Source organism: Pseudoliparis swirei, chromosome 14, assembly GCF_029220125.1.
Source record: "Pseudoliparis swirei isolate HS2019 ecotype Mariana Trench chromosome 14, NWPU_hadal_v1, whole genome shotgun sequence".
In the NCBI taxonomy this organism is placed as follows: Eukaryota; Metazoa; Chordata; class Actinopteri; order Perciformes; family Liparidae; genus Pseudoliparis; species Pseudoliparis swirei.
The window spans coordinates 5,664,231-5,689,117 of record NC_079401.1 but is presented as its reverse complement, the minus strand read 5'-3'; the positions used below and the strand labels follow the sequence as shown (position 1 = coordinate 5,689,117).

Here is a 24,887-nt window from a genome sequence, read left to right as displayed (position 1 = left end):
TCATGAGGTGATGACACGGCCACGGAGACGTATCCACATCCTCACTGTCTGCCGCTCGCCCGCCACAGCTGCTGCCGCTACCGCGTCCCACAGAGGAGGGAGGGAGAGAGAGAGAGTGAGAAAGCCAGAGAGAGCCTCCGTTCCATGCCCACCTCTCTCTCTTTCCTCTCTTATTCTTCTTTGTTTCTTCACTTTGTGTGTGGATGATGGGATTTTAATCATGTGGAAGGTAAGAGAAGGAGGAAGAGGAGGAGTGAAGGGGTTCTTGTTTTGTATTCTTGGGTCCCTCAGAGCCCTCTTCCGCAGCGACACATGAATATTGACCCGAATAGCGCATCCAGCTCCATGTGTGTGTGGGCGAGTGTGCGTGGGTTGGGGATTTACTGCTGTGTGACCCAAATCCAAAGAGTCGCTGTTGCTGGACGCACACGATGCATAAGGACAGGAGACGGCGCCTCCAGGGATGCCGAAGGTGTGCGCGTAGCAGAGTGCTGTGTGGCTATGAGAGGCTTTAAAAAAGAAAGAGGTCTTTTTAGCTCTGTTAATTTACAGTAACAGCTGTTTTCTGTGAATGTGAACACACCGTCGTAATCATAACTCGTAATTGTGCGTTTTTGATAAGACTCTTCGGAAGAGCCCGACCCCGCAGCACCTCCTGTGTGCCGAGGCGTGTTTAGCACAGTGTGTGTGTGTGTGACAGTATAATCCAAAATTTTTATGTTTTCAAGTTTGCAACAAAACAGTAGCAGACAGCAAAAAAAAAAAAAGAAGAAGAATGAGAATAAACTACACAATATCAGTGTGTGTGTTAATGAGGGTCTCAGCTGGCTGCCAGGGGCTCAGTGCCGCGGCTGATCCGTCTCACCTGCTGCGCGCGGGTCAAGGGTTTGACCCCGCGACACAGAGCACAGTCCGGTCGAGTGCGACTCACGACGCCGGTTCAAAAGGAAAGAGTTAAAACGGAAGCATGTGCGACTTTTGCACCCGCCCCCTTTTGAATTTAGCACGGATAACGCACCGATTTTGGGACCAGAAGTTGTGGGAAATTGTCTTTTAAAATAGTCTCCGTTGACCTTGTGCTTCCGTTTCTGGGGGAGAAAAGTTAAATTCATCCGTAAGAAGTCGGACTTTCAGCCATATCTTACCCACGGATGTTTGGTTCGCTTGTTGTCAAGATGCCGACCGATATAGATTTGTTGCTTTTCCTGTCCCCCTCCCCGCCCCCGCACGTTTCAGAGGCATTGTCAGCCAGGGGCGGCCTTGAGAAACGCATCTCAGCTCCCAGATGTTTAAAAAAAGAAGATTGACTGTGAGAACCCTGTAGCCAAATATAGCCGCGGCTGTTTTGGCGTTTCTTTTTCCTGAGTCCGGGGGGGGGGGTCACACTTTGTTGAAGACCTGGTAGGAGGTCTTTAAAAAGGGTGCATGAGGAGGCACCTTAATGGCTGGCTGCTGATAGCATTGGCCCCCTGAAAGCCGTTATCTCACCGGCGCGTGGATAGCTCCGGTGACGCCATGTGGAGGCCGAGCTCACCGGACTCTTATCTCTCCCTGATTGGCTAAGTTTGTCTTCAAAGCATCGGCCGCCTCCCACTCCAGGCGCCCGAGGGGGCACACTGTTAATTGCTATCTAAACATCTGTAAAAAATGTTTTTGCCGGACTGGAATACTTTTTTTCTTCCCCCTATTTCCACTCCAGTTCAGTTCATTCGAGTCGCCCCAGTGCATTCTTTAAATCGCCGGCCGAATAAGATGAATCGCGGCGTTGCCATGGAAACCGGCGACGAGAGCGCGAACCGGTTCAAAGAGACTTGGCAGCTTGTGTCGTCCTGTGGAGAGGATAAGTGGTTCCTCTACGGTGGGCCGCTTCACACACTCTGAAGTTATCGTTTCATCCATTTTGCTCTGTAAACGCACCGTGTTTCAAACTAATACCGCCCTAATCCCAGAACTTTCTGGCACTTCCTGTCCTGCAAAACTTCTCCCTTTCAAAATCTCTAATAAAAACACATTTTCCACCTTTTAATCCGAACGATCTCGATTCTTTGAGAGTGACCTGATAAAATCGCCTTTCACAGGTGTCGGACACGACTCGGGATTAGTTTTTTCCCTCTCTCTCTCCAGACTGCGGGTTTGAAGTTATGCCGCGACGGCGTTTGGTTAACGCGCCGCAGGCCGGCCGATGTTGAAATATCAGATCGCGTCGTGTTTTGTGGGGCAATACGTGCCACTCGAGGGGGCCTCTCAAACTCAATATTGGCTCGCTTTGTTGTTTTTTTTACGACATTCCTTCCCCTCCGGATTCAAATGTAAACACGGGTCATGTCATCCTCCGCTCTCGTGAAACGGTCCACCGTTCAGACTCGAAAAGAATGCGCCGCTCGGAAGCCGCCGTAATTGGTAGCATGCTCCGCAGCTGTCCACGTGTTGGGTGGCGCGGCATGAGCAGGTTCTGAAGTGACACGGGGTTAACTCCTTGATCACACTATAAACAAATCCATATCCTATCGAGGTCATTCCTGTCCATCATTGATACCCAGGAGTCTTGATTTCTTCATAACATGAGAAAATCTGCCAAAATGGGAAGAAAAAAAGAACCCGATAAGAGGACGGTGTTTGCAGCATTTTAAATGATTCTCTCCTCCGGCCTCCGTCACATGACTTGCTTTCCACCAATCCCGCGGCGCTCGGTTCAGCTCTTCCCGTGGGGGGGGGGGGGGGGGCCTTAATGCCGAAAAGTCTTTCATCGTCCAATCAAATCTAACGATGCTAATTTGGTACTTTGGGGAATAGCCTCTATTTAATCACTTTTCATCTCTGCCAGGGGATCCTGAGCACGTGTTTGTTAATATTTATTTTTATTAGAGGCAACACAAACGCATCGTGGAGTATCTGACCACGGAGGGGAGGCATTAACTCAATGAGGTAAACAAAATGTCCAAATGTTTAGCCGTTGTTTAATAAAACAAAGTGGAGGTTGTGTTTTTATGAATCACAAAATGAGTTACTAATTCATGCAGTTTTTTTACCACACAAAATGTGAATAATTGAGGGTCGGGTCCTTCCTGTGTGTGTGTGCCCTACGTGAATTTTATAAAATGCCCCCAAACTACATTTAAAAGTCGCGGTGGACATATTTTGGGTTTCTGACAGCGCTGCGTAACCGTGGCGATGCCCTTCATGTTTACGCTCCGCCTCCCAAGGTCTGTCCTCTGTGGAGTTGGCTATTTCCTGCCTGCTGCGAGTTAGGAGAGAATTGGAACACAAACAAACACACACACACACAGTGTATGATGACTGTGCGAGGCAGGTCAATAGCGATGACCTACTTCTCGGTTCTGCTCCGTGCACTGCCACAGCCGCTCACGTCAACCGCCCACCCACATGTTGTTTTATTGTAAGGAGGGGGCGGTGGGCGGAGTGAAATAGCTTTTGGCTGCCGACTATAATTAGTTATTTTCTGAGTGATTCCGTGTCCTTTTAACTTGGCGTGATCTGGAAATGGAATCGCTCGCTCACTCCTCCTCCTCCCCCCCCCCCCACCGCCGCCATGATTGAGTCAAACTTTTTTTCAGCTCAACTTGTCGAGCGACGGTGCAGTTGAAATATTCGTTCGTAGCTGAAAAGCTGAAAGTTGAAATAAAACCCGGCTCCAGGGTGAGTTTTAAAGAGGACGTAATATAAAAGGCAAAAGCTGTGATTGTTAAAACACTGGGAGAAAAATAATCGGGGGGGTGTGAGACCTGCAATTATTAACAGATATTACCAGGAGACATATTATGGAGAGCCGGAGGAACCACTCGCATCACTTCCCCTTCTTCAGAAAGCGCATCGTTCTCTTGTCGAATCAGTTTTGAAGAAAAACGGATAGAAGAGCTCCCATGAAAACACAAACGGCTTAATAAACCGCGAGTGGAGGAGGAACCAAAAAAGTAGAGTGTTGGAGTCTCGAAACAGGGATGAAAAAAGTGGACCTCCGTCAAAAGTCCCATTGCAAAAGGTAATTCGTTGACATTTTATGCATCATCTGGAAATCTGACCTCCGGTCTGTAACGAGAGAGGAGAGAGCGATGAGAACCGGCAGGAATAGAAGACGATACAGCACACCTTCTTATCATTGTGTTGTCCGTATACAGGGGGGAAGGAAGGGAGCAGGGGTCAAAAGGTTCACAGTGCGGTAGCAGAGTTTTTCTGACTAGTTCAAGTGGGTGACCGACTTAAAACAAGCGATGCTTCCTGTAGTTTGAGGGTTAACACTAAACTGGTAGAGCTTACAAGTGGACTAACCCTCTTGTGTATCTTCAGGCAACACAGGCTGCCAGTAGTTTGACTCTTTTTGAAGAGGAAAATAAAAGTGACGAATAGAAGGACGGGAAGGAACTGAATACTTGTTCCATCTCTTATATAATTGTGGCCACTCCAATGAATACATACTAAAAGCATACAAATACTGTGTTTTTCACATCACGCACTGCAGGGGGAGAGGAGGAGGATTCATCCGCTCACTCACTCAGCTTTGTGTTGCCCGCCCCCTACTGAGGAGCAGCGGTACTGACACTTCGGTGGCGCCGAGCTCTCTTCTCACACACACACACACAGCTCCGACAGTCGTCAGGGCACAAAGTGATGGTGGGGGGAAATAAACAACTTTGCCCCGATCTCTCTCTCCATGGTATTTATCTGCAGAGAATACATGTATTTCCTATAGAAATGGGTTTTTACAAAGAAGATTTTTCCATGGAGAAGGAAGGAAAAGTTAGCTTTGTAGGACTTTTGCCAGATTCAATGACACGGTGCAACTTCTGGGCCTGAAGATGCGTGAAACTGAAAGCTGCGTTGATCGTTTTTTGGCCACATGGGGGCAGTAAAAACACAATTGAAACCATCAATGAATGGCACACAACCATCGGACAAGTACCAATGTCAGTCCGGGACTCTCTCTCTCTCTCTCCCCCTCTCTCTTTTGCTTGAACCAATCCTGGTGGGTGGTCCAGCGTTTATGGAAATGTAGTCTCTCGGTCGACCGGATTGGCCCGCGGCACACTGGAACCAGCTGGTTGGGTAGCTGGCTAGAACTAGTGACCGAGTGTGGTCAGAACCACTGGAGCGGGCCAACGCCGGCTCCATGTATCAAGCTAACGGTGTAAACTATGCCAAACATGTTGATTTCAGTGGCATTCAAATACAATTTAGATATTTCAAATGACCCTTCATCTCAATAGTGGAACGTGAACGCTGTCTTACTTTAAGACTAGTGGGCTGAAGTGTGACCATCTGTTTGAAATCATGAGGAACATCCCACGGTGTCACGGGGGGAAGATTCTAGCGCCAACATCCGAACTGCATAATTGACCAAAAAACGCCAAGAACATCAGGACTCTCTGAATTCCCTTTAAGACCCAACACGGCTTTCCAAGTTTTACTGGACCGCCGACAGACTTTAAGTCCACCCTGACAACATATCTGGAAATATAAACACACGGGAGAGCGAGAGAGAGAATGTGTGTTTTCGTGATGTGCATGGACAAGAGTGCGCCTCGAGGATTTGTTGTGTTTACGCTCCCTCCAAACACACGATTTCATTTCATTTCAAGCGTGTGATTGCTGATTCACTTCCATCTCGCCCACTCGGTTTCATTCCTCTTCTCCCTCAATATCCGCTCCACATTTGCTTCATTAAAAAAAATATGGTGGCCTTTCCCTTCCTATTTGGAAATAAGAACTCAAAGTGGCTCGTTTGGGGGGAAAAAAATCTCAAATCCGCAGCTCATCGGCACTGAACATGACTTATCTGGCCCGAGTTATCGCGGTTGACTTATCTGCAGCGTGGAGGATGAAAGGAAACCATGCAGAGAGAGAGAGAGAAGAGGAGGGCTATTCTGAAGATGGCAGTCCACTCAGATGCACACGAGCCTTAAGCTCAGTAAACAGTGACATCTGCTGAACAAAGCTCGCTGTGTGGCGGGAGCGGACGCCTTCCAGGGCATTGCACTTCATTCAGGGTCATGATGCTGATTGGCGGAGGGGGTTTCTACTCCAATTAGTGCTAGTTTGAGTAGTGTTCGTAGTTTTAGTGTTCGTAGCACGACTCGTGAGCATGAATTATGCACGTTGCATTTCCTCTTCAATACATTCACACGTGAAAAAAATAAGAAGAAGACTGTGTCGTGTTATCTTCGATATATATTCCATTTCAAGTCTGATCGACATCGCAGCGTTCCATTTAACTTCCGCGTGCAGCTGAAGGGTTCGTATAGGTTTAATCTGATCCAGAAAAATCTCTCTCTCTCCGAAAGATTGTTTTTCAGCGGTTGTGAGATCTCCATTTGCAAAAGTAACTGCCGTTATTATACAGCCCTCGAGCTAAATAAATCAATGCCGGTGGGGGGTGTAGGGGGGGGACAAACAAAGAAAACTAACTTGCAAGCAGAGTGGAACTTTTAACTCGGAGACGGAACTTTTTGGGCGGACTGATGAATCTGATTGGAAGGGGAGCAATCAAGATCCCGGGCCACGCTTATTTATCTACACAATAAATGTCATATTTCTGGACAGTTTTTTAATCAAATGCATATTTTTTACTAAACAGCAGGCAGCTTCATGGCTTCAGTGGGGTTTTCTCTCGGAGGCACAATCCAGTTTTTGAACATTAAAAAGCAACCGTGAACTCTACAGGGCGCAGGTGACCCCTCGGCACACGGGGTCGCATGACAATCGGGACTCAGCAGCTGCTCTGCAGGGGCAATAAACGGCCATGTGCACAGATTCATAGTTTACTAGAGTCCTGCCCGCTGCACCCAATTATGAGACTACACCCTCTGCCACACCAGTGCCCACTAAATATCAGTTGAAATGTTTTAAACAAGACCGTAATCCCCTGGTTCTATCTGTAATTACTGACATCCTGGATGGAGTCACCCTGACGTCACCCATTGGTTTGTGGGCTACCTTTTTTTTAAGCCTGCAAAGTTTGAACTTTTCTCCGTCCACATTTGGAGAAGAGGGTGGAGATGAAGAGGAACTCGTATTGCCGCGCCTGTTATCGCGAGGGTGCTCAAAGCGGCGGAGAGAAACTCTACATTTGACAGCATGCGCCTCAGACGAATAAAGCCTGCGTGTTATCTCCAGTTGAGAAGATGTTGATGTTTCTTTATGGTTCTACATGTCGAATTATATGCACGGGAGCAAAAAATGTGCCGAACTTTTAGAAAGTTCGTCTAGCCCTTGGAGATATCAATAGCCCTCATGTCCGCCTCTCTCACAGACGTAGAGAATCCGGCAATTCTTCAAGTCCACTCAGTGGTCTGCTCCATTGAGATAGAAGTCCTCTCAAGAAAGCCGTGTGAAGTACGCCGATTCACGCCATTTAATCACAAATCCCCGTGTTTTCTCCCCCCCCCCTCCCTCTATTCCTGCCATCCATCATCGCCTTCAGGCAGCTGAGCGGCTCTTCCGGAATTCGCTGACGCTGCGCCCGGTCCCGCCTGGCCTCCTCTGAGCAGGATGGACACTCTGGAGTCAGAGCTGACCTGCCCAATCTGCCTGGAGCTCTTTGAAGACCCGCTGCTGCTGCCCTGCGCTCACAGCCTGTGCTTCGGCTGCGCCCATCGCATCCTCATCTCCCGCTGCGCCGCCAACGAACCCGTTCAGAGCATCGGCGCCTTCCAGTGCCCCACCTGCCGATATGTCATCTCCCTGAGTCCGGAGCGCGGACTCGAAGGACTCAAGAGAAACGTCACCCTGCAGAACATCATCGACCGAGTTCAGCGGGCCTCATCTTCGGCGGGGCTCCCACTGCCGCTGCCGGCGCCCCACAGCGGGCCCGGCGAGGAAGGCGGCGACCGGCTGGCGCTGGTCCCGGTCAACGGCGCCATGTCCAGTCCGGCGATGCCCCCGGAGCCGGTGCAGTGCCAGTTCTGCGAGCAGGACCCGCCGCAGGACGCGGTGAAGACGTGCGTGACGTGCGAGGTGTCGTACTGCGAGGAGTGCCTCCGGGCGACGCACCCCAACAAGAAGCCGTTCACCGGCCACCGGCTCATCGAGCCCATGCCCGACTCCCACCTGCGGGGGCTCCAGTGCCTGGAGCACGACGAGGAGAAGGTCAACATGTACTGCGTCGCCGACGACCAGCTGATCTGCTCGCTGTGCAAGCTGGTGGGGAGGCACCGGGACCACCAGGTGGCGGCGCTGAGCGACCGCTACGAGAAACTCAAGGTGAGCGCGCGCAACTTGCTTTAAAAAAAATGTACTTTAATTGTCTTTTTCTTTGGGTTTCTCCTCGACTTAATGAACCTGCGGCCTTCATTTAAGGTCACATATTCCCTCCAGTCCATTAACGCGAATAATTAATGTTATGCCGCTGTGCAGAAAATCCGCGACCATCCTTTCCCAGGTATCCAACTCGATTAGCAAGCGAGATTGTATCATCTCACGGCGACTTATTATCTCCGCTGAATAATTAAGCAATTAGCATAATCACTACTCCATGCCGGCGTGCCCGGGAGGGTCTTTTGGAGGCGGATAGGGGAAGCGTCATTAGTGACGAGGCATGGCGCCTTCAATGAGGTCGCAGGTTAACCAGCGGCAATCGCACGGCGGGCGGAGGTGTGCTTAATTGAGCGCGGCTATTAGAGGGTGCTGGTAATGATGTGTGTGGGTGTCATTTAAAAAAAAATGGTTTTAGTCATCTAGTTAATTAGCTGAATTGTTTGGCAACTCTTTTTATAATTTATAAGCAATGTTTTTGTACACGTCTCAAGCAGAAAGGGAGCACGGGGTCATATTAATCCTCGTATCTCTTGTGTTACGTGACTCCTGGACTATGCCGGTAGTGGCCGAGATAATCGGAGGATTTCTTCAGCGATGGCGGAGAAAAAAAAAGTACAGCCTATTGGGTTAAAGGGCTTTGAGAGGAGGTCCAGTTTATTGTCCTTCGATATCTAAATCTGAGATTCAAAAAGCAGAAATTAGAGATGTACTTCCAAGTTGCGGCGAGTAAAAAACCAGCGAGCGGGAACATTCGTCAAAGCTGAAGCTACATTTGTCTCTAATAGATTTGTTTACCATAGCTGTCATTGATAATGTTTAATAAATGTTTTTTTAATTAACTTAAATGTGTAATTACACGTAACAGAATGAGGCTGCAGTTAAATCAAGACGTCACCACAGCTCACTAGCTTAGCATAATAGCGGCGTGTAATCCGTTCGATTTTGGTGGTGAAGCTACTTTTAAATTGAACGCGTGACGTCGCGGGTCGATTGATCGCATCAATTTCAACATGAATAGAAATAAATTGCTTAAAATAGGCGAGAGAGCTGAACGGCGTCCTCTCCGCCGTGTGGCCGTGTCGCGCTTCCTTCGACGTTGGCTTCTTTGAACCTTGAACACGACCTTTGCCCTTTTTCTTCCTCGTCGTATAAGCGATATCAATATCTCCGTCACAGGCGACATAATCCTCAAAGTAAGCCAGTCATAAATAACGTGTGGGGACAATGAGAGCAGATGGGGATACAACACCGTGACAGACTGCTTCATTACCTTCTGAGCTCACCGGCTCACACACGCACACAGGGGACAGATGATTGCAATGGTTTCCTCTTTTTTCCAGTGTCAGTGGTGGTGTGCCTGATACGAGCCACGGAGGTTATTGAGGAAACACCCATCCTTTTTTTGGGGGGGGGAAAGAGATCAAATTACCCTCGTCCCAGGAGAATTGACGAGTTGGCGTCTGGAAGATAGCTTTCAAAGTCCTTGGCTCTGGGTCTGAGGAGGAGAGAACCTTGAGGATGAAAGATGAGCCCCTTCTGTTGGTTTCAAATCACGGGTTTGTTGTGTTTTATATCCTAATCCATTTAATTTAATCAGATGCCCTTCCGTGGTTGAAACACAATTTACCAACATGCCCAATAAAACACAAACAGACACGCACCATTTGATTCATAGCCTTTTAAGTGCGATATTCCCCCCGTTTTATATCCTCATTCATCTTTTTTCCCATCATGAATTCACCTCCTCCCCGACTAACTTCCTCGCTATATAGCCCATGCCATTATGCATTATGACTTTTTTTACTTAAATTGCGACCTTGAAGAAAAACTTTACTGAAGTAAATTCAAAAAGCAGGTCCAGCAGCTCTAACATCTCCCGCAGCGGTGCAACTTTTCTCCTTCCTGCAGGGATGTAGAGATGTACTTTTAGGGCGTAGCTGTACATCTTGAAATCACAGCGATGATTTGCAGGAGGTGGTGCAAAAAATCAGAGGGGCACGTTTTCTTCACGATTTTAATGTTCAAAATGAAATTAAACAGCATCCCTATGATGGCTGAGAGCCTGTGAACTTGCCATCTGATTTCTGTCCACTGGGGGGCAGCAGAATCAAGCACACATGGCGTGGGCATATTGTCACCTGGTCCAAGTTTGAATGTAGAATGTTTTTTTTTTTGGTGGTTTTTTATTTGGACATGAATTTTAAACAACACACAACAACACACAACAACAACACAAACAAACAGACAACAAATAATGTGAACACTGTAGTGGAAGTTGTTGGTGTGGTGTAAGTTATGTAAACTTGCGTTGGTGTAGAATTAGTTAAAGTGCAAAAAAAGGCATGTGTGTGGAGGAGGCCTCAAGTTAAAGTGCATGTTAAAGTGACGTGGTAAAGGTGCTATTCATGTGGCTAATTGTTGCATAGATCACAGCCTACTTAAGAAATGCTAATTTACAACAGTTTGACGAAGCCTGTCCTGTTTTAATGGTTGTTGCCAACTGCAAAAAACAACAACAACACACACACATCGTCCCATGACTCACGTTTGATGAGTGTTTTTTCTGGGATAAGAGAGAGAGCGCAGATACGTGTAAAGATGGGCAGACAACGGCGTGGAGAGACACGGCGGTCTGCTCTTCCTCTCTCGCCTCTCTTTAGCCTCACAGCTTCTGTCTTCGTCTGTGTGACGCGGGTTTCTCTGATCTCTCTCACAAGGGGAATGAAGTGGAAGCAGTCAGGCAGTTTGAGGATTCTCGAGAACACAATCCTGCTCAGTGTCACAGTAAGTCTTGAAAAGATGAAGAGGTGACGTTTTTTTGCAGTTCGCTCGTCGACCTGTCTCCGGAGAGGGAGATAGTCACATCCCCTTTACCTACCTTCTTCTAACGTATCATCACTGCTTCAGGGTGACAACAGTATAGACGACACCAAGAGCCACGCACTACTTTTTTTATTGAATATTTTTTTACGCCCGGTGATGAAACGCACGCAAACTTTTGCCCCGGGGTTTTTCAAAGAGCGTTTTCTTGTTGTCTGATCTGAGGCGGCTGCAGCGTTGTGCGGCCTCCCGGTGATGAGGAGCAGATGCTGTGGAAGGAGCCCGCTTTTTCTTTTGAGGTGGAAAACAAACAAAACAACAGAACTGTCTCGGGCCTCCGTCAGCTGAATAAATAAATGGCATTTTTTTAAAAATCGGATTTCACCACACTGTCTGGAGCCCGCGTGTTTCGTCAGCTGCCGAGATACCGCGACTCCTGTGTGGAAACCAAGAGTGCTGTCAGTGTACCGACGGCCTCTGGAGGGCTCTTGGACATCTGAGGCGAGGACACTACTGGAGGTCACCAAACACTTTGAGCTGGTGTTCATTTGTAGGTATTCACGGACTGAATATGGAGGCAGCAACACGGATTGTTGTGTTTGAACAAAACCTTTTATTTCACACAGCGTCATAGCCGAGCTCTCACCGGCGGTCGGATGAGACCTCACGCCCAAGATCCCTCTCCCGCGTCTCGGTTCCTACTGCTCTTTATAGGGAAGAGATAGGCACACACACACACACACAGATTATTTACAGCTGGGGCTGATTGATCAACTGAAGATCAATCAGCTGATGCCGATTAGACCTAGTCTCGGGACCGTTCCTTGAGCCAATCGGAACGCAGCTAAATTATTTTTGACCGTTTCATTCTAGAAAGTGTGAGCTTTTAACTGAAGCAAACAATTAGATGAAAGTGTCTAATTCAAAGAAGATTCAATCCTGTGAAGCCGTCGTTGGCACCAACAAAGAGGCCTTGACACCATTTTGGAGACGTGCAGTAAAATCTCGCCCAGTCACTCCCAGATTAAATTCTTAGCGCGCCCGGCTTGGCAATCACGCGGCGGTCTTGACGGGAAGGAGACAGCTTGATCCTCGGGCGAATAAAAAAAAAGCAGCAAAAGATGAGGAAGGGGGAGGGGAGAGAAAAGGAGGGGGAGGAGCTTTGAGGCTGTCCCACTCGCACCCTCACCCGGAGTGCGTCGGCTCCTCTTGCGGGCTCGGACGGGGCAGCAGGATGAGGAGGCAGTGCGGGGACGACGGGTATCACCCGCGCTCAGAGGTACCCAACGAGGGATGGGGAGGAGAGTGGGGGAGGGGCATGGAGAGGGGGGGGCCCCGAGGTGGTTGTACAACTTTAATTTTCTTTTCGCTTGTGTAAGCAGAGAAACCTGAGACAGGAAACTAAACACTACGTTGCATTTGTACCCTGCTTTTGATAGACGGCTCTGCCCTCCTCCTCGGCTCCTTTGCGCTTTATGTCTGATCCCTTTCTCTTCTTTTTGTTGTGCCTCTCTCTGTTGATTTTAATTGTTTTCCTTACAGCAAGCCCTGGACTCCAACCTGACCAACTTGATCAAGAGGAACAACGAGCTGGAGTCCCTGATGGGCAAACTGATCCAGACGTGTCAACATGTGGAGGTGAGTCCCAGTGGCCACCGCTGACCTACATAACCTCTGTCGAGCCACTATGTGAAACCCATCATGTAGTTTCCGTTTATAGGAAATTTGTTTTATTATCAGCCGAGTATCATCGCAGGAATTATACACTGAATCTCATTCAATATTTTTATTTATTTAATTTAAAAAAAACATGATTTGTTTTATTCTGCAGAAAGACCATTTAGCTGAGCTTAGCATGTAGCAGCTAAACTACAAACACAAGAGCAGCAGCTTGAGGTGATTAAACCATGTGGATTTGTTGATTTGTCAGTTAATCGATCGACAGAATATACGTGCAGATTTTCTGCTTTTGGTTTTTCATTGGAAATGTAATGTCTTTGGGTTTTGGGAGTGTTGGTTGTTGGTTGAATATACAAACTCCTCTGGGCTCTGTTGATCTTGTGCCTTTTTTCTTTTGTAATCCAGATTGTTTTGTTCTTTTATTCGTGTCGAGTCGTGGGTTTTGTCTGATACGTCTCTTGTCCCTCGCCGAGGGGCAGTTGTGCGCTCAGCCTGCCCCTTCACGTTACTCTGGCCCACTAAGAAGCTTTAAATAAAGAAATGCCACAGGGCTGAAGAGCCAGTGGAACCTTCGCTCGGATATAATGGAGGACAAGCCTCTCCGCCTGGCCCCTAAAGTCCTTCACAAACAAACACAATGGATTGTGATCTATTAAAAGGACATTTTTATTTTTTATTTTAGTGCGGTGTGCACATTCTTTTCCCAGTATGTTTTCTTTCTTTTTAACAATCACAGAGAGATGTTTTTTCTTCCTCTATTAGTTTAACTCACAATTTTTATGACGGCGGGAATTTTAGATTGAAATAAAAAACATTTTCGGCCCTTCTGCTGATGGTCGAAAGGATCGAACACGAGCAGAAGATGAAGAAAAATATTAGAAAAAATAAGATGGTCACACAGTCAAAGTGTTGGACTCTCTGAATATATATATATATACAGGACTGTCTCAGAAAATTAGAATATTGTGATGAAGTTCTTTATTTTCTGTAATGCAATTAAAAAAACAAAAATGTCATGCATTCTGGATTCATTACAAATCAACTGAAATATTGCAAGCCTTTTATTCTTTTAATATTGCTGATTATGGCTTACAGCTTAAGAAAACTCAAATATCCTCTCTCTAAATATTAGAATATCATGAAAAAGTATACTAGTAGGGTATTAAACAAATCACTTGAATTGTCTAATTAACTCGAAACACCTGCAAGGGTTTCCTGAGCCTTGACAAACACTCAGCTGTTATAAATCTTTTTTTTTACTTGGTCTGAGGAAATATAAAAATTTTATGAGATAGGATTTTAGAGTTTTCTTAAGCTGTAAGCCATAATCAGCTATATTAAAAGAATAAAAGGCTTGCAATATTTCAGTTGATTTGTAATGAATCCAGAATGCATGACATTTTTGTTTTTTTAATTGCATTACAGAAAATAAAGAACTTTATCACAATATTCTAATTTTCTGAGACAGTCCTGTATATATAAATCCAATGCTGACATTCTCTGACATCTGAGACTAGATGATGGCTTAAAACTAAAGTTCATGTGTACTTAGAGGCATGTGGTGACCTTAAAAAAACATATATATATATATATATATATACACACACAACACGCAGTTCCTCTGAGCTGTGGTTCAAGCCTGCACCACATTACGTCAAATGGCAGCAACACGTCGACCAATGGGATCAAGATGATGTCATTGTCGGGGTCCAATGCCACGCGGCATTTTGCCTGTTGGAAATAGTTATTATTAGTTTGAATCAAATTAATTATACAGTAAGATAAGAGTTGAAGATGGACAATTAATTGGCTTTTTTTCCCTTCTTTTTTTCATTTCAATAAACAGACCAGAGTGACGGACTTTAAGGTAAACTAATGCTAATTATGCAGCAAAAAGCCACGGAAGAATACATTCCTCTGATGTCTCCGGCTTATGAGGTTTACAGTCACCTCCTTTGCTGCAGAAAGTTCGCCTTTTTTCAAAAGTTTGGATATTCTCGAGTGTGTGTGTGTTTCTGTGGCAAATGAGTCACCTAATGTCCTCGCCATGGTGCACTCTGTCATCCTGCTCATATGCCCCCCGAGCGCTCTGCCCACAGTCATTAGATGCTCCACATCTGTACATGGTCCATGATGTACTCTGGTCACAATCAGTGGGTGTGTGTGTGAGACATTTTCTTTCAGCGATGCTTGAATCTGGGGCAGCGCGTATAGCATTGTTGTGTGTGTGTTTGTCCGTATGGCCTTTGTGGGCGGCCGTTCCGCTCAGTGAGCAATATCGGAGGTCGTCGTCTTCATTCGCGGTGACCTCTCGAGATTTACGGCCGTGAAATGTCAGCCGCTTCTTCTGCGTTATTGTTGTTTCGCAGCTCTGGGAAAACACTCAATGGTGTTTTACAGAAAAAGGAAACCAACCCCAGGCAAAATAAGCGAAAGAAGATGAACTCCAATGTGTGTCTTTTGTGGTCAAAGTCGGTGAATATTCTTCGCCCAAAATCCCCGTTTAGATCTGTTTCAGTCGACTAATCGGTGCACAAAGTGACACGGAGAGATAACACATGTACACGCTTTTCACCGAGTAAGCACTTTTTACATATCAAGTTCCCCCAGAGCTGTCGAAGGGCGTCGTCGAAGGGACCAATTAGTATTGTTGAAAAGGCGTTGGGCTGAGCACAGCTCACACACACCCAAACACACACCGCATGTAATCCACGTGTTATTACGAACATTATTTCTGTGGGACGCCGTTTGTGGAGGCCGCGTTGAGGATATTGAGGAAAGTCCTTTCCAGCCTCTGTTTCGGCTCCACGGAGGAAGCGCTCGCCGTGATGTCATTGTTAAAACGGCGGTCGACGCGAGAGAGAGAGATGTTACAAGGTGCTGAAAGGAGCGTGATGACCACGGTGAGGGTGGAACGGACCTGCGGGCTTGTAATTGGAGTCGGAACAACCTGTACAGGCTGGAGAAGGTTTCCGAGTTCATCAAAACACCTCACGCCGTTTTGTTTCCGAGGACTCGGGGGTGCAGTCCAAGCTGAGATGCAAACATCGTCCAACGGAAGAATTTTTTTGTTCAAGTTTTTGCTCTCAGCAGATGTTTGAACCCGCTGACGCAAAAGGCCTCGGATCTATATATATAGATTAACTAGTAAGTCAACAGCAAGCCTGATGAATTTTGTATGAATGCGGTTTCATTTGGGGTATCGCAAAATACCAAATGTCTGAGTCTCATCCTTTCAAACAGTCACACTTCCTGACTTTGGAAAAGAGGGTTTCCCATTGGCTGTTTCCAAAATCATTCTCCGGTTTCAGATTCCAGTCACATATCTCACAGAAACCGGCATCATTCTACCGAGGGACTTTTTTTCCGAGGCACTACGTTTCACGCGGTCCTGATTTAAGACACGGCCTGCTCCTCCCGCTGAGTGTCATGTCTGCTCTCTAACAGCCTGCTGCTCATTTGACCCGTCACTCAGGGCAGGGAGACTGATTGTGCCTCATCCTCCCAGAGCGTTCACTTCAGCCGGAAAGAGCCGACAGATGGAAATGACGTCCTGTCCGCCGGGCCGATGTGAGACTTGCGTCTATCTCCCGCTGTCGAATCTGTATGTTTATGGGATGCTCTCTGCTATATGAATTGGTTCTCAGGTAAACGTGACCCGCCAAGAGGGCAAGCTCCTGGAGGAGTGCGACGTCCTGATTGACATCATCCAGCAGCGGAGGCAGATCATCGGCAACAAGATCAAGGAGGGGAAGGTGAGGAGAACGGGGGATGGGGTGTGTGTGTGTGTGGGGGGGGGGGGGGCAGATGCCATTTGTGCCGCTCTTTCACCTCATAGCCTCTCGCTTCATTTGATGCGACCACAGACTTTATTGAACTTTATTGATGCCACGTTATTGTCGCCACTAACTTACATAAATCCTAATGAACGGAGAAGAAAAAAACCCTCTTCCGTCAACATTTACAGCAGGTGCAATGATCGAGGGGCAAATAACATCTGCAAATATAATATTCGTCAATTTAAAGACACATGACCCGACTGCATTGCTGCCAATACAGCATGTCAAACGGTTTGGATTCCGACAAGCTCCTCACGTCATCGCCTTCATCCATCAGGATTTCGACAGGTCGAGAGCCCTCCGAGCTATTTGTGCGTCACGTATAATAATTGGTTACAGCCGCTCGGCCCGATATAGCGAACAGGCGGCAACAACTGTCCAGACTTCCACGCGCTCCGAACAGACGGGCGGAAACACTTCCGACAGCCCAAAAGTAGATCCCACAGCATATGGGAGGCCGCTGTGTACTTGTACTCTCTCTATTTTCTTTCACAATGTAATGTTAAAGAATTTGCATCAGACAGGACAGCAAAAGAAGCTGAAGAGATGTTTATTTTTCAGGCTTTTCCGGCTTTTCCGAGACGTTTCAGTTTACTCAACTTAATTTGCACATTTAAATGGATTTGCTCTCCGTATAAAAAACAGAGGACTTTGCACATTTAAATTGATTTGGAATCGGATTACATGTATTTTAATTTGAGATCTCGACAAGCCAAACTGCTGATGAAATGTCCTTTGACCTCAATCCAGCCCGCGACCTCAATCTGTCTCTTAACATCTCTGCTCCTCCTGTAGGGGGAGGGGAGGGAACCGGGGGGCAAACGAGGAGATATCCAATCCCAGATTTGCGAGCAGCGGATTCTCTGAATCGGCTAACGAGTGGAGTATTGACAATAGACATGGCATGGACGAGCTTAACTCAAAATAATTCACTTCTGAAGGAATTTTAGCTGCAGAATGACACCCGTAGGTCCTCTACCATGACGTTTCTGGTTCATTTCCCAGTTACAAGAGATAAAAACCTCATTGAACATGAAACGAGGAAATCGGCCAAACCGATCCGCTTCCAGGCCCTGATTTTGTAAGTCAGTCCTGGATGTTCATTCTGATAAAGAAAACATGAGAAATTACTATGTGCAGTCAGTCGGTGCTGGATATGTGACTAACTTTGAAATGTTAAAATCCATCTAATGATGCTCTAATCCTTAATACTATGCAACGTGTCCACCCGGATGAAGGTATTGCCATGTTCTCAGACTGGTCTTTGGCCCCCTTCTCCAGGCCCAAAGGATTCGGAAGCTCGCCCAACAGATCACCAACTGCAAGCAGTGCATCGAGAGGTCCTCGGCCCTCATCACGCAGGCCGATCAGACGCTGAAGGAAACCGATCACGCCCGCTTCCTGCAGACCGCCAAGACCATCAACGAGAGGTCGGTCAACGTGTAGCTTTAGGAAGCGGGGAAAGATGTTGAGAAACAGTTTGGGAACTGTGTACTCGACAAGTAGAGAGGGAAGCGTCACGGGTTGTAACGAGGTGAGGCTCAGACGCAGAAAAAACAAGGCTGAACTCCAGGTTTAAATAGAAACTAAAACTCTCTATATTCTAGGAAAAAGGTTGAACAAAGGAACACTGGGAAAACTGACATGAATCGACGAAGACGGGAATAAGTGACACTCATAAAGACACTACGAGAGACATTAGTAACAGACAACAAACAGACAGGAGGCAAGAGAAAGACTGGCACAATATATAGGGGGGAACACAGGTGTACGGCATGATGCAATCAGGGAGACAGGAGTGGCTGAGGGCAGGTGAAGGGAATTAACTAATTAAGGAGACAGGTGTGGCTGAGGGCAGGTGAAGGGAATTAACTAATCAAGACAGAGGAGACACAGAATACGGCATTAGAGGAAGCCGCCCTTTATTTAGCCATATCGCATTCCACTCACTTACTCAACTGACTTTCTGACTAATTTGGCAATTTAGAGCAGAAGCCGTTGTCCGATATGTGCGTGTTTAGGAGTGATTCAATCAGAATCTCATCTGCAGTCTCATTTAGGGGTCCGATTTCATTCAGATTGAGTATTTCTAATTCAGCAGCTTTTGCTTAATTATTTAATTCAATATCATTTATCTTGCATCCGTCTACCCAATGTTCCACAATCCTGTGTTTCCGCTTCTTAGAGTAGCGTATAAATGATGATATATATATCCAGTTCTAATACGCACACTTGTCCACTGAAGTATGACGGCCGCTTCTATTTTGATTGGTTGGTGATTTAGGGTTTCCATGGCGACTGCATCGACCCAAGTGCTGATCCCTGAGATACACCTGACGGACACCTTTGACACGGTGGCCCTGGACTTCACCAGAGAGAAGAAGTTGCTGGAGAATCTGGATTACCTGACAGGTAAACCTTGATGTCAGCCCCTCGTCTGTGAGCGTTTTAAAATCACGCGAAACACTTGATGCTTTCTTTTCTTTAAGTTAAAATCACAAACCGGGTGTCACTTTCGGTCTCCTCTGCAGACTAGCCCCTTAATTCCGTTCCTCTGCCGACCATAAAAACGAATTCCACGCTGTTTTTCAAGCACTGCGTTTGAAGGAGCACTCCCCCACCCCCCAGTTCATTAACTCCAGAATAAATTTCAACATTAATTTCCGATGGCCCATTTGGAAGGGCCCATCATCGCGTCGCCGTGAGTTACGAGCACGCCGGGGACGATGCCGAGGCACCGTGAGTGGTGGATTTGAAGGTCCGTGGAAAATGGCTGGCGTTCGCTGGAGGGCCTTTTCCACTAAGTGAATCAGTCTGAATCACTCCACCATGTTCAGCCACTCATGCCGGGATGCGTGGGAGAGGGAGAGAGCGACGGGCACAGAAAGAGATATGAAGTGGCTGTACGATGCATTTAAGTTGTGTCTTTGTATCTTTGCTCCTTACCTCGGAGGATTCTCTTCCCACCAAAGGCTGTGTGAAAAAAAAAAAAGGAAAAGAAAAGGGAGAACTATATCATATGAAGCACATAAATACGCTGGTGTAAAAGCCAACTGGTTCGATAACAACTCCGCTAAAAGGATTGTGTTATTTACTCCCCCCGCTGTGTTAATGTGAGCTGCTTTGAATGTGAATATTTCATTATTTCCCTTCTGCGTTGCTTTTAATGCTCAACCTACCACTCGAGTGGAAAGAACACCTTCTGTCTGGTGTGTAATGAAGCCTTTACGCTCATAAATGAAGTCGTGCGGGGGTTAATTGTGGCGACTGTATTCTATATAACAAATGTCGAGCGTGTTAATGTTTTTAAAAATGGTTTAATTTGTGATTATATTCAGTTGGCATCATCGTCATTAGATGGTGTTGAATGACTTCCTCTTTTTTTTCTTGCATCTTCTGCAGCTCCGAACGCTCCGTGCATCAGGGAGGAGTTGTGCACGGCTTCGTACGACACCATCTCCGTCCACTGGACGTCCGATGACGAGTTCACCGTGGTGTCCTATGAGCTCCAGTACGCCATCTTCACCGGGCAGTCCAACATCGCCAGTAAGTACGAGAGGCTGGAAAAAGGAACGCTTGGAATCAGACGGGGGATCGATGTAGGGCGAGGCAGAACGGGGCCCACATCTCTTTGCTCTTTTTCTGTGTCGGGTCAGTGTATTGTGGGAAGGATTGGGAAGAGTGATTTTGTCTGGCCCCTCCCAGATGGAAAATGAGGAGAAGGCTTATGGTGCGTTCACACCGGACGCTGGCGCGAAAATCTCGACGCTGCCAGCGCAGGGCGCAGCTGGCCGAAAAGCGGTACCTGCCGGGGACGCGCGGACGCGTCGGGGCGGTCATGCATGCATAAAGGCATCAGGCAGGAGACAGGAGGACCACACTTCCACTTCCACGCTGACTGCGCTCTCTCCTCGCTGCTCTCTCTCTCTTCTCTCTTCTCGCGTGTCTCTGAGACCTCCCTCCTGCAGATCTCTCATGAAACACCAATGGCGGTTGTGGTTGTTGGATGGTAAATAATAACAAAAAATAAAAATAAAAAAAAAATACATTCAAAAACTTACCAGGAAGTCCCACCACCGCTCTTTGTTCCACGCTTTGTTTTTTTTTAAGGTTTCGGTTTCGCAAGCATAAAGAGTTGTAAGTTCGGGTTAAAGGTGCCACAGCCAGCGATAATAATCTTGTCTTCCATTTTTTCAAGCGCAGATGTTGGACGCATGATTGGCTGACGCGGATTGGTGACCGCAACTATGACTCGCTGTTTGCTGCCAAATTTGAAAATTTGAAGTGCGCAACGCTGCGCTTGTTCGCTGTTCTGCTGCTGTGTCCGCCCGCCCGACTGTTCTCTGTTCTTCAAACGCTGCCTGGCCTGACGCGCGCTGCTCGCTGGAAAATACGCACAGCTCGCTTCGGCAGCTTTGCATTGACTTAACATCTCTCGGACGCCGTAAAAATTTGGCCGTCCGGTGTGAACACACCATCAGAGTAGAAATGGAAGATAAAATACTTTATTAAAAAGAGCACGTTAAAACGGAACAAATGAAACCCAGATAGGACACGTGTTTTAATAATAACACACAATGGACGCCATGTACTCGGTGTAGAGGAAAAAAATGGATGTACAATTCTCTGCTGAGGGATCAAGCTGCGTTCAGAAAGTATCCGTCCTTGCAAATTATCTCCCGGCAACAGGGACAAACTACTTCCTTCAAGCTGTTCTGAAGAGGCATTTTGAGAACTTGCCAACTGAATAATGCGACCCGATCAATTACGGCCACCGGGGGTCCCCCTCCTTTTCTTTTTCCCTTTCACATCCTCCCGTACGAACCGAGGCGAGCTGCGTTTCTTCTCACCTCCCCCCCTGTTTTCACATCCCAAAATGTCAGGAGGTGTTGCGGTCGCCGTCCGAGTCGCACGCAAATCCCCCCGTCGGAGGAACGGAGCGGTGAAGGTCTACCAACGTTGACTCAATCAGAGACACAAAAAGAAACATGCCTAACCGAAGCATAGGTGTTCAGCGCAGCCTTCTGCATGAGATCGCGTGTGGAAAATTAATGCTAAGAATAAAGACCGCTTCTGCGTATTAGATTTTAATAGATTTACGTGTCACGGAATAGTAGCACTCGCCCAGTGTGCTCCTCCTGTCCTGATGTCCTCATTTGTCTTAACAACAAGTAGAGATGATCGAAAAATTTATGCTAATTTAGAAGATGTCCATTCATCCCCATCCTTTTTCGTCCAATGGCGTCCTGAGTAGCGGACCCCCGATGCAGAGGGTGTTCATATAGATCCCACGAATGCCGTCCACGACAACACTCGTCACTTTGACAAGTGCCAACGGGGTGTCGTTTTTGCTGCATGTGTGAGCACGTGCACAGATTTCTCCTCCGAGGTTTATCCTTCGAGTACAACTCGTATGAACTCGAGTGGCATTTCTCATCGTATCGACTGAGTGCACACAGCATCACCGCGCCCTCTTCCCCCCCCTCTACACCCAGGTCTGTGCAACTCATTGGAGAGCTGGATGATTGTTCCCAACATCAAGCAGAACCACTACACGGTGCACGGTCTGCAGAGCGGCACCAAGTACATCTTTGTTGTCAAGGCCATCAACCAAGCGGGCAGCCGGAGCAGTGACCCGGGGACTCTGAAGACCAACAGTGAGTGCGAGACGACTGAAAACCAAAACATTTTTTCTCCATTTTCCACTTGCTGGGCTTGAGATTTACTTCACAAATGAAATTCGAGTCACGGAAAAAGAAAATGACTCGTTTCCTAGATATCCACATTTCAATTTCTTTCTCCTCGACCAGGCCAGCCATTCAAGCTGGACCCCAAATCGGCCCACAAGAAGCTGAAGGTGTTCCACGATAACCTGACGGTGGAGCGGGACGAAACCGCGTCCAAGAAAGGCCACAGCCAGGAGCGCTTCACCAGCCAGAGCAGCTACGGCGTGGTGGGCAACGTCTACATCGACAGCGGCCGCCACTACTGGGAGGCGTCAATCGGAGGGAGCACATGGTGAGTTCCACCGACCCGCAAACCGGTTTGAGGTCGAGGCTCGAAGGTTGACCGGCCGTTTCCGCTCCCTTCCGTCCCCCTCTAGGTACGCCATCGGCATAGCCTATAAATCGGCCCCCAAGCACGAGTGGATCGGCAAGAACTCGGCCTCCTGGGTGCTGTGCCGCTGCAACAACTCCTGGGTGGTCCGCCACAACAGCAAAGAGCTGGGCATCGAGCCGTCGCCCCACCTGCGGCGCGTCGGCGTCCTGCTGGACTACGACGCCGGCTACGTGACCTTCTACGACGCCGTGGGCTCCCAGCGGCTGCACACGTTCCACGTGTCCTTCGTCCAGCCCGTGTGTCCCGTGTTCAACGTGTGGAACAAGTGTCTGACCATTCTCACCGGCCTCCCCATCCCGGACCATCTGGAGGAGCTGGAGCCCGACAACTGAGAACGACAGACGGACGGGGGGATGAAATCGACAAGATTTGTGGGGTCCCGCCCCTTTTTTTTCCCCATTTATTTTGTTCACACACACAATCTGCAGTTTTTAACCTCCCGCTAAATTCTGGTCGCGTGCACTTTTGCACAAGGAGAAATAACGGCAGCGCAGTGACCGTGTGCAGCTTTAACACGCGGAGGGAATGAAGAAGAGACGTCTGCTGGTGTTTTCTCTCCGAGCTTCTGAGAAGTCGGCATCCGTCGTGCGCTATGATTTCTATTGCCGGTTCGCGTCGTGTTTGACTCCAGACGAAAACCTTTCCCCCCCCCCCGAGACAAAAGGCGGTAAACTGGAGCTAATCTAGAGAAGCCAGGACGCTTGGACAGATCTGAGCCACACATTCATACTCTGAAGGCACTTTGGGCCACGATCGGTGCAACTGGGAAACAAGCCACAAATCAATTTCTAATTTTCTTCTTTTCTTTTACACCACCTTATCAGATATAGCACTTTGAAAATCCCTGAAAGTACACACAGAGTTAACACTGCACACACACACACACAGACCCCAACGATGATCAATCATGTTTGCCGGAAAGAGCAGAATTATCGATGTATATTTTGTAAATTCATCACATACCTCCCTTTATCTTTCCCTCGTTCATTGAAAAGGAACCAAAGTAGCCGTTGCTGTTTGTTTCGGACGTCTTTACATAAGTAAATAACTGCTGAATTATTTTTTCAAACGTGTCAAGAGAGGATATAGAATTATGCTAATCTAAAGATGCAGGAATCCCTTGAATGTAGACCTTGTTTTTGTACATTGCTCATACTTTACTCCTGCTTTGTTGTTTTTTTGCCTACAATTTATTATTCGGTGCAATTATCATGAATTAATATTGGAAAAAGTGGCGTTTGACTTATTAAATTCACTTTTCTTTGGCCGCCATTTGGATTTCATGTGATACATTACACGAGAGGTTGCGTTTCAGGTATGATTGAAGCTGAGGGATAAAAATGCACATTAGCGTGGGATTTCCTTTCTCACTTTTCTACACGACAAGCTTACGGCTGTTTAGCAGGACACATTTGTGCTGGTGTGCCAAGATGTAATTAATTACCTTTTAACAAAGAGTGTCGTCCCATGATTAAAAATACTCATATTTACACGTCATGTTTACACTGAGGTCTTGGGGGGAAACAAACCTAATCTAGATGCAGCATCACTTTCTGTCCGACATGGTGCGCTGTGATTACGTCAGAGGGGTGCGTGTTACTTTCACTCATTGGCTTGCTATTTAACAAAAGGGACAAAGCAGAATTAATGAAATTCAGCCAAAAGGTCAAGACCCTTGCGACTAAACCTCTCAAAGGGATATCATCAATACTCCATCCTATAATTCAATATTGTTCTGTGTAATATTTTTTTAGCAGTGGCACTAAAAGGTGCTCCTCAGTGTAAATAAAGATTTGGTTGTTTTAATGTTGCTTTGTTTCAATACCTGGTATACTTAGAAAGTACGCCGAGAAAAAAAAATCCATCCTCTAATTCTGTGCTTCCTCCGCAATTAATTGATCCGTGTGTTTTCATTGTATCCGATGAATATGTAGTGCTTAATTTAATGTTTCCATTTGAACTTTTGACCGGTGTTGTTTTTTTCTTCTTTAGAAAAAAAAAATGGAAAATCGGATATGTGCGCTTGCATCACTGTCGTCTGAGATGAGTCTACGAGAAGGTCACACAAATAAACGTTTGTCCCTCTCTTCACGTTAAAGCGTGCGATTCTTCATCCAGTGAGGCGAAACAGCGCCGTGAGAATGTCAGCGGTTGAGCTCG

The 24,887-nt window shown here is 47.1% G+C and overlaps 1 protein-coding gene across 1 annotated transcript; it reads left to right on the top strand.

The window, feature by feature from the left end:
* Nucleotides 1-24,816, top strand: LOC130204465 (E3 ubiquitin-protein ligase Midline-1-like). The gene is made up of 10 exons (XM_056431215.1): nt 1-229; nt 7,436-8,214; nt 12,631-12,726; nt 16,416-16,523; nt 17,889-18,037; nt 18,892-19,019; nt 20,010-20,153; nt 22,103-22,264; nt 22,418-22,625; nt 22,711-24,816. Exons 2-10 carry the CDS (start codon nt 7,504-7,506, stop codon nt 23,057-23,059), a joined length of 2,055 nt encoding a protein of 684 aa, XP_056287190.1. The 5' UTR covers nt 1-229; nt 7,436-7,503; the 3' UTR covers nt 23,060-24,816.
* Nucleotides 24,817-24,887: the final 71 nt, after the last annotated feature.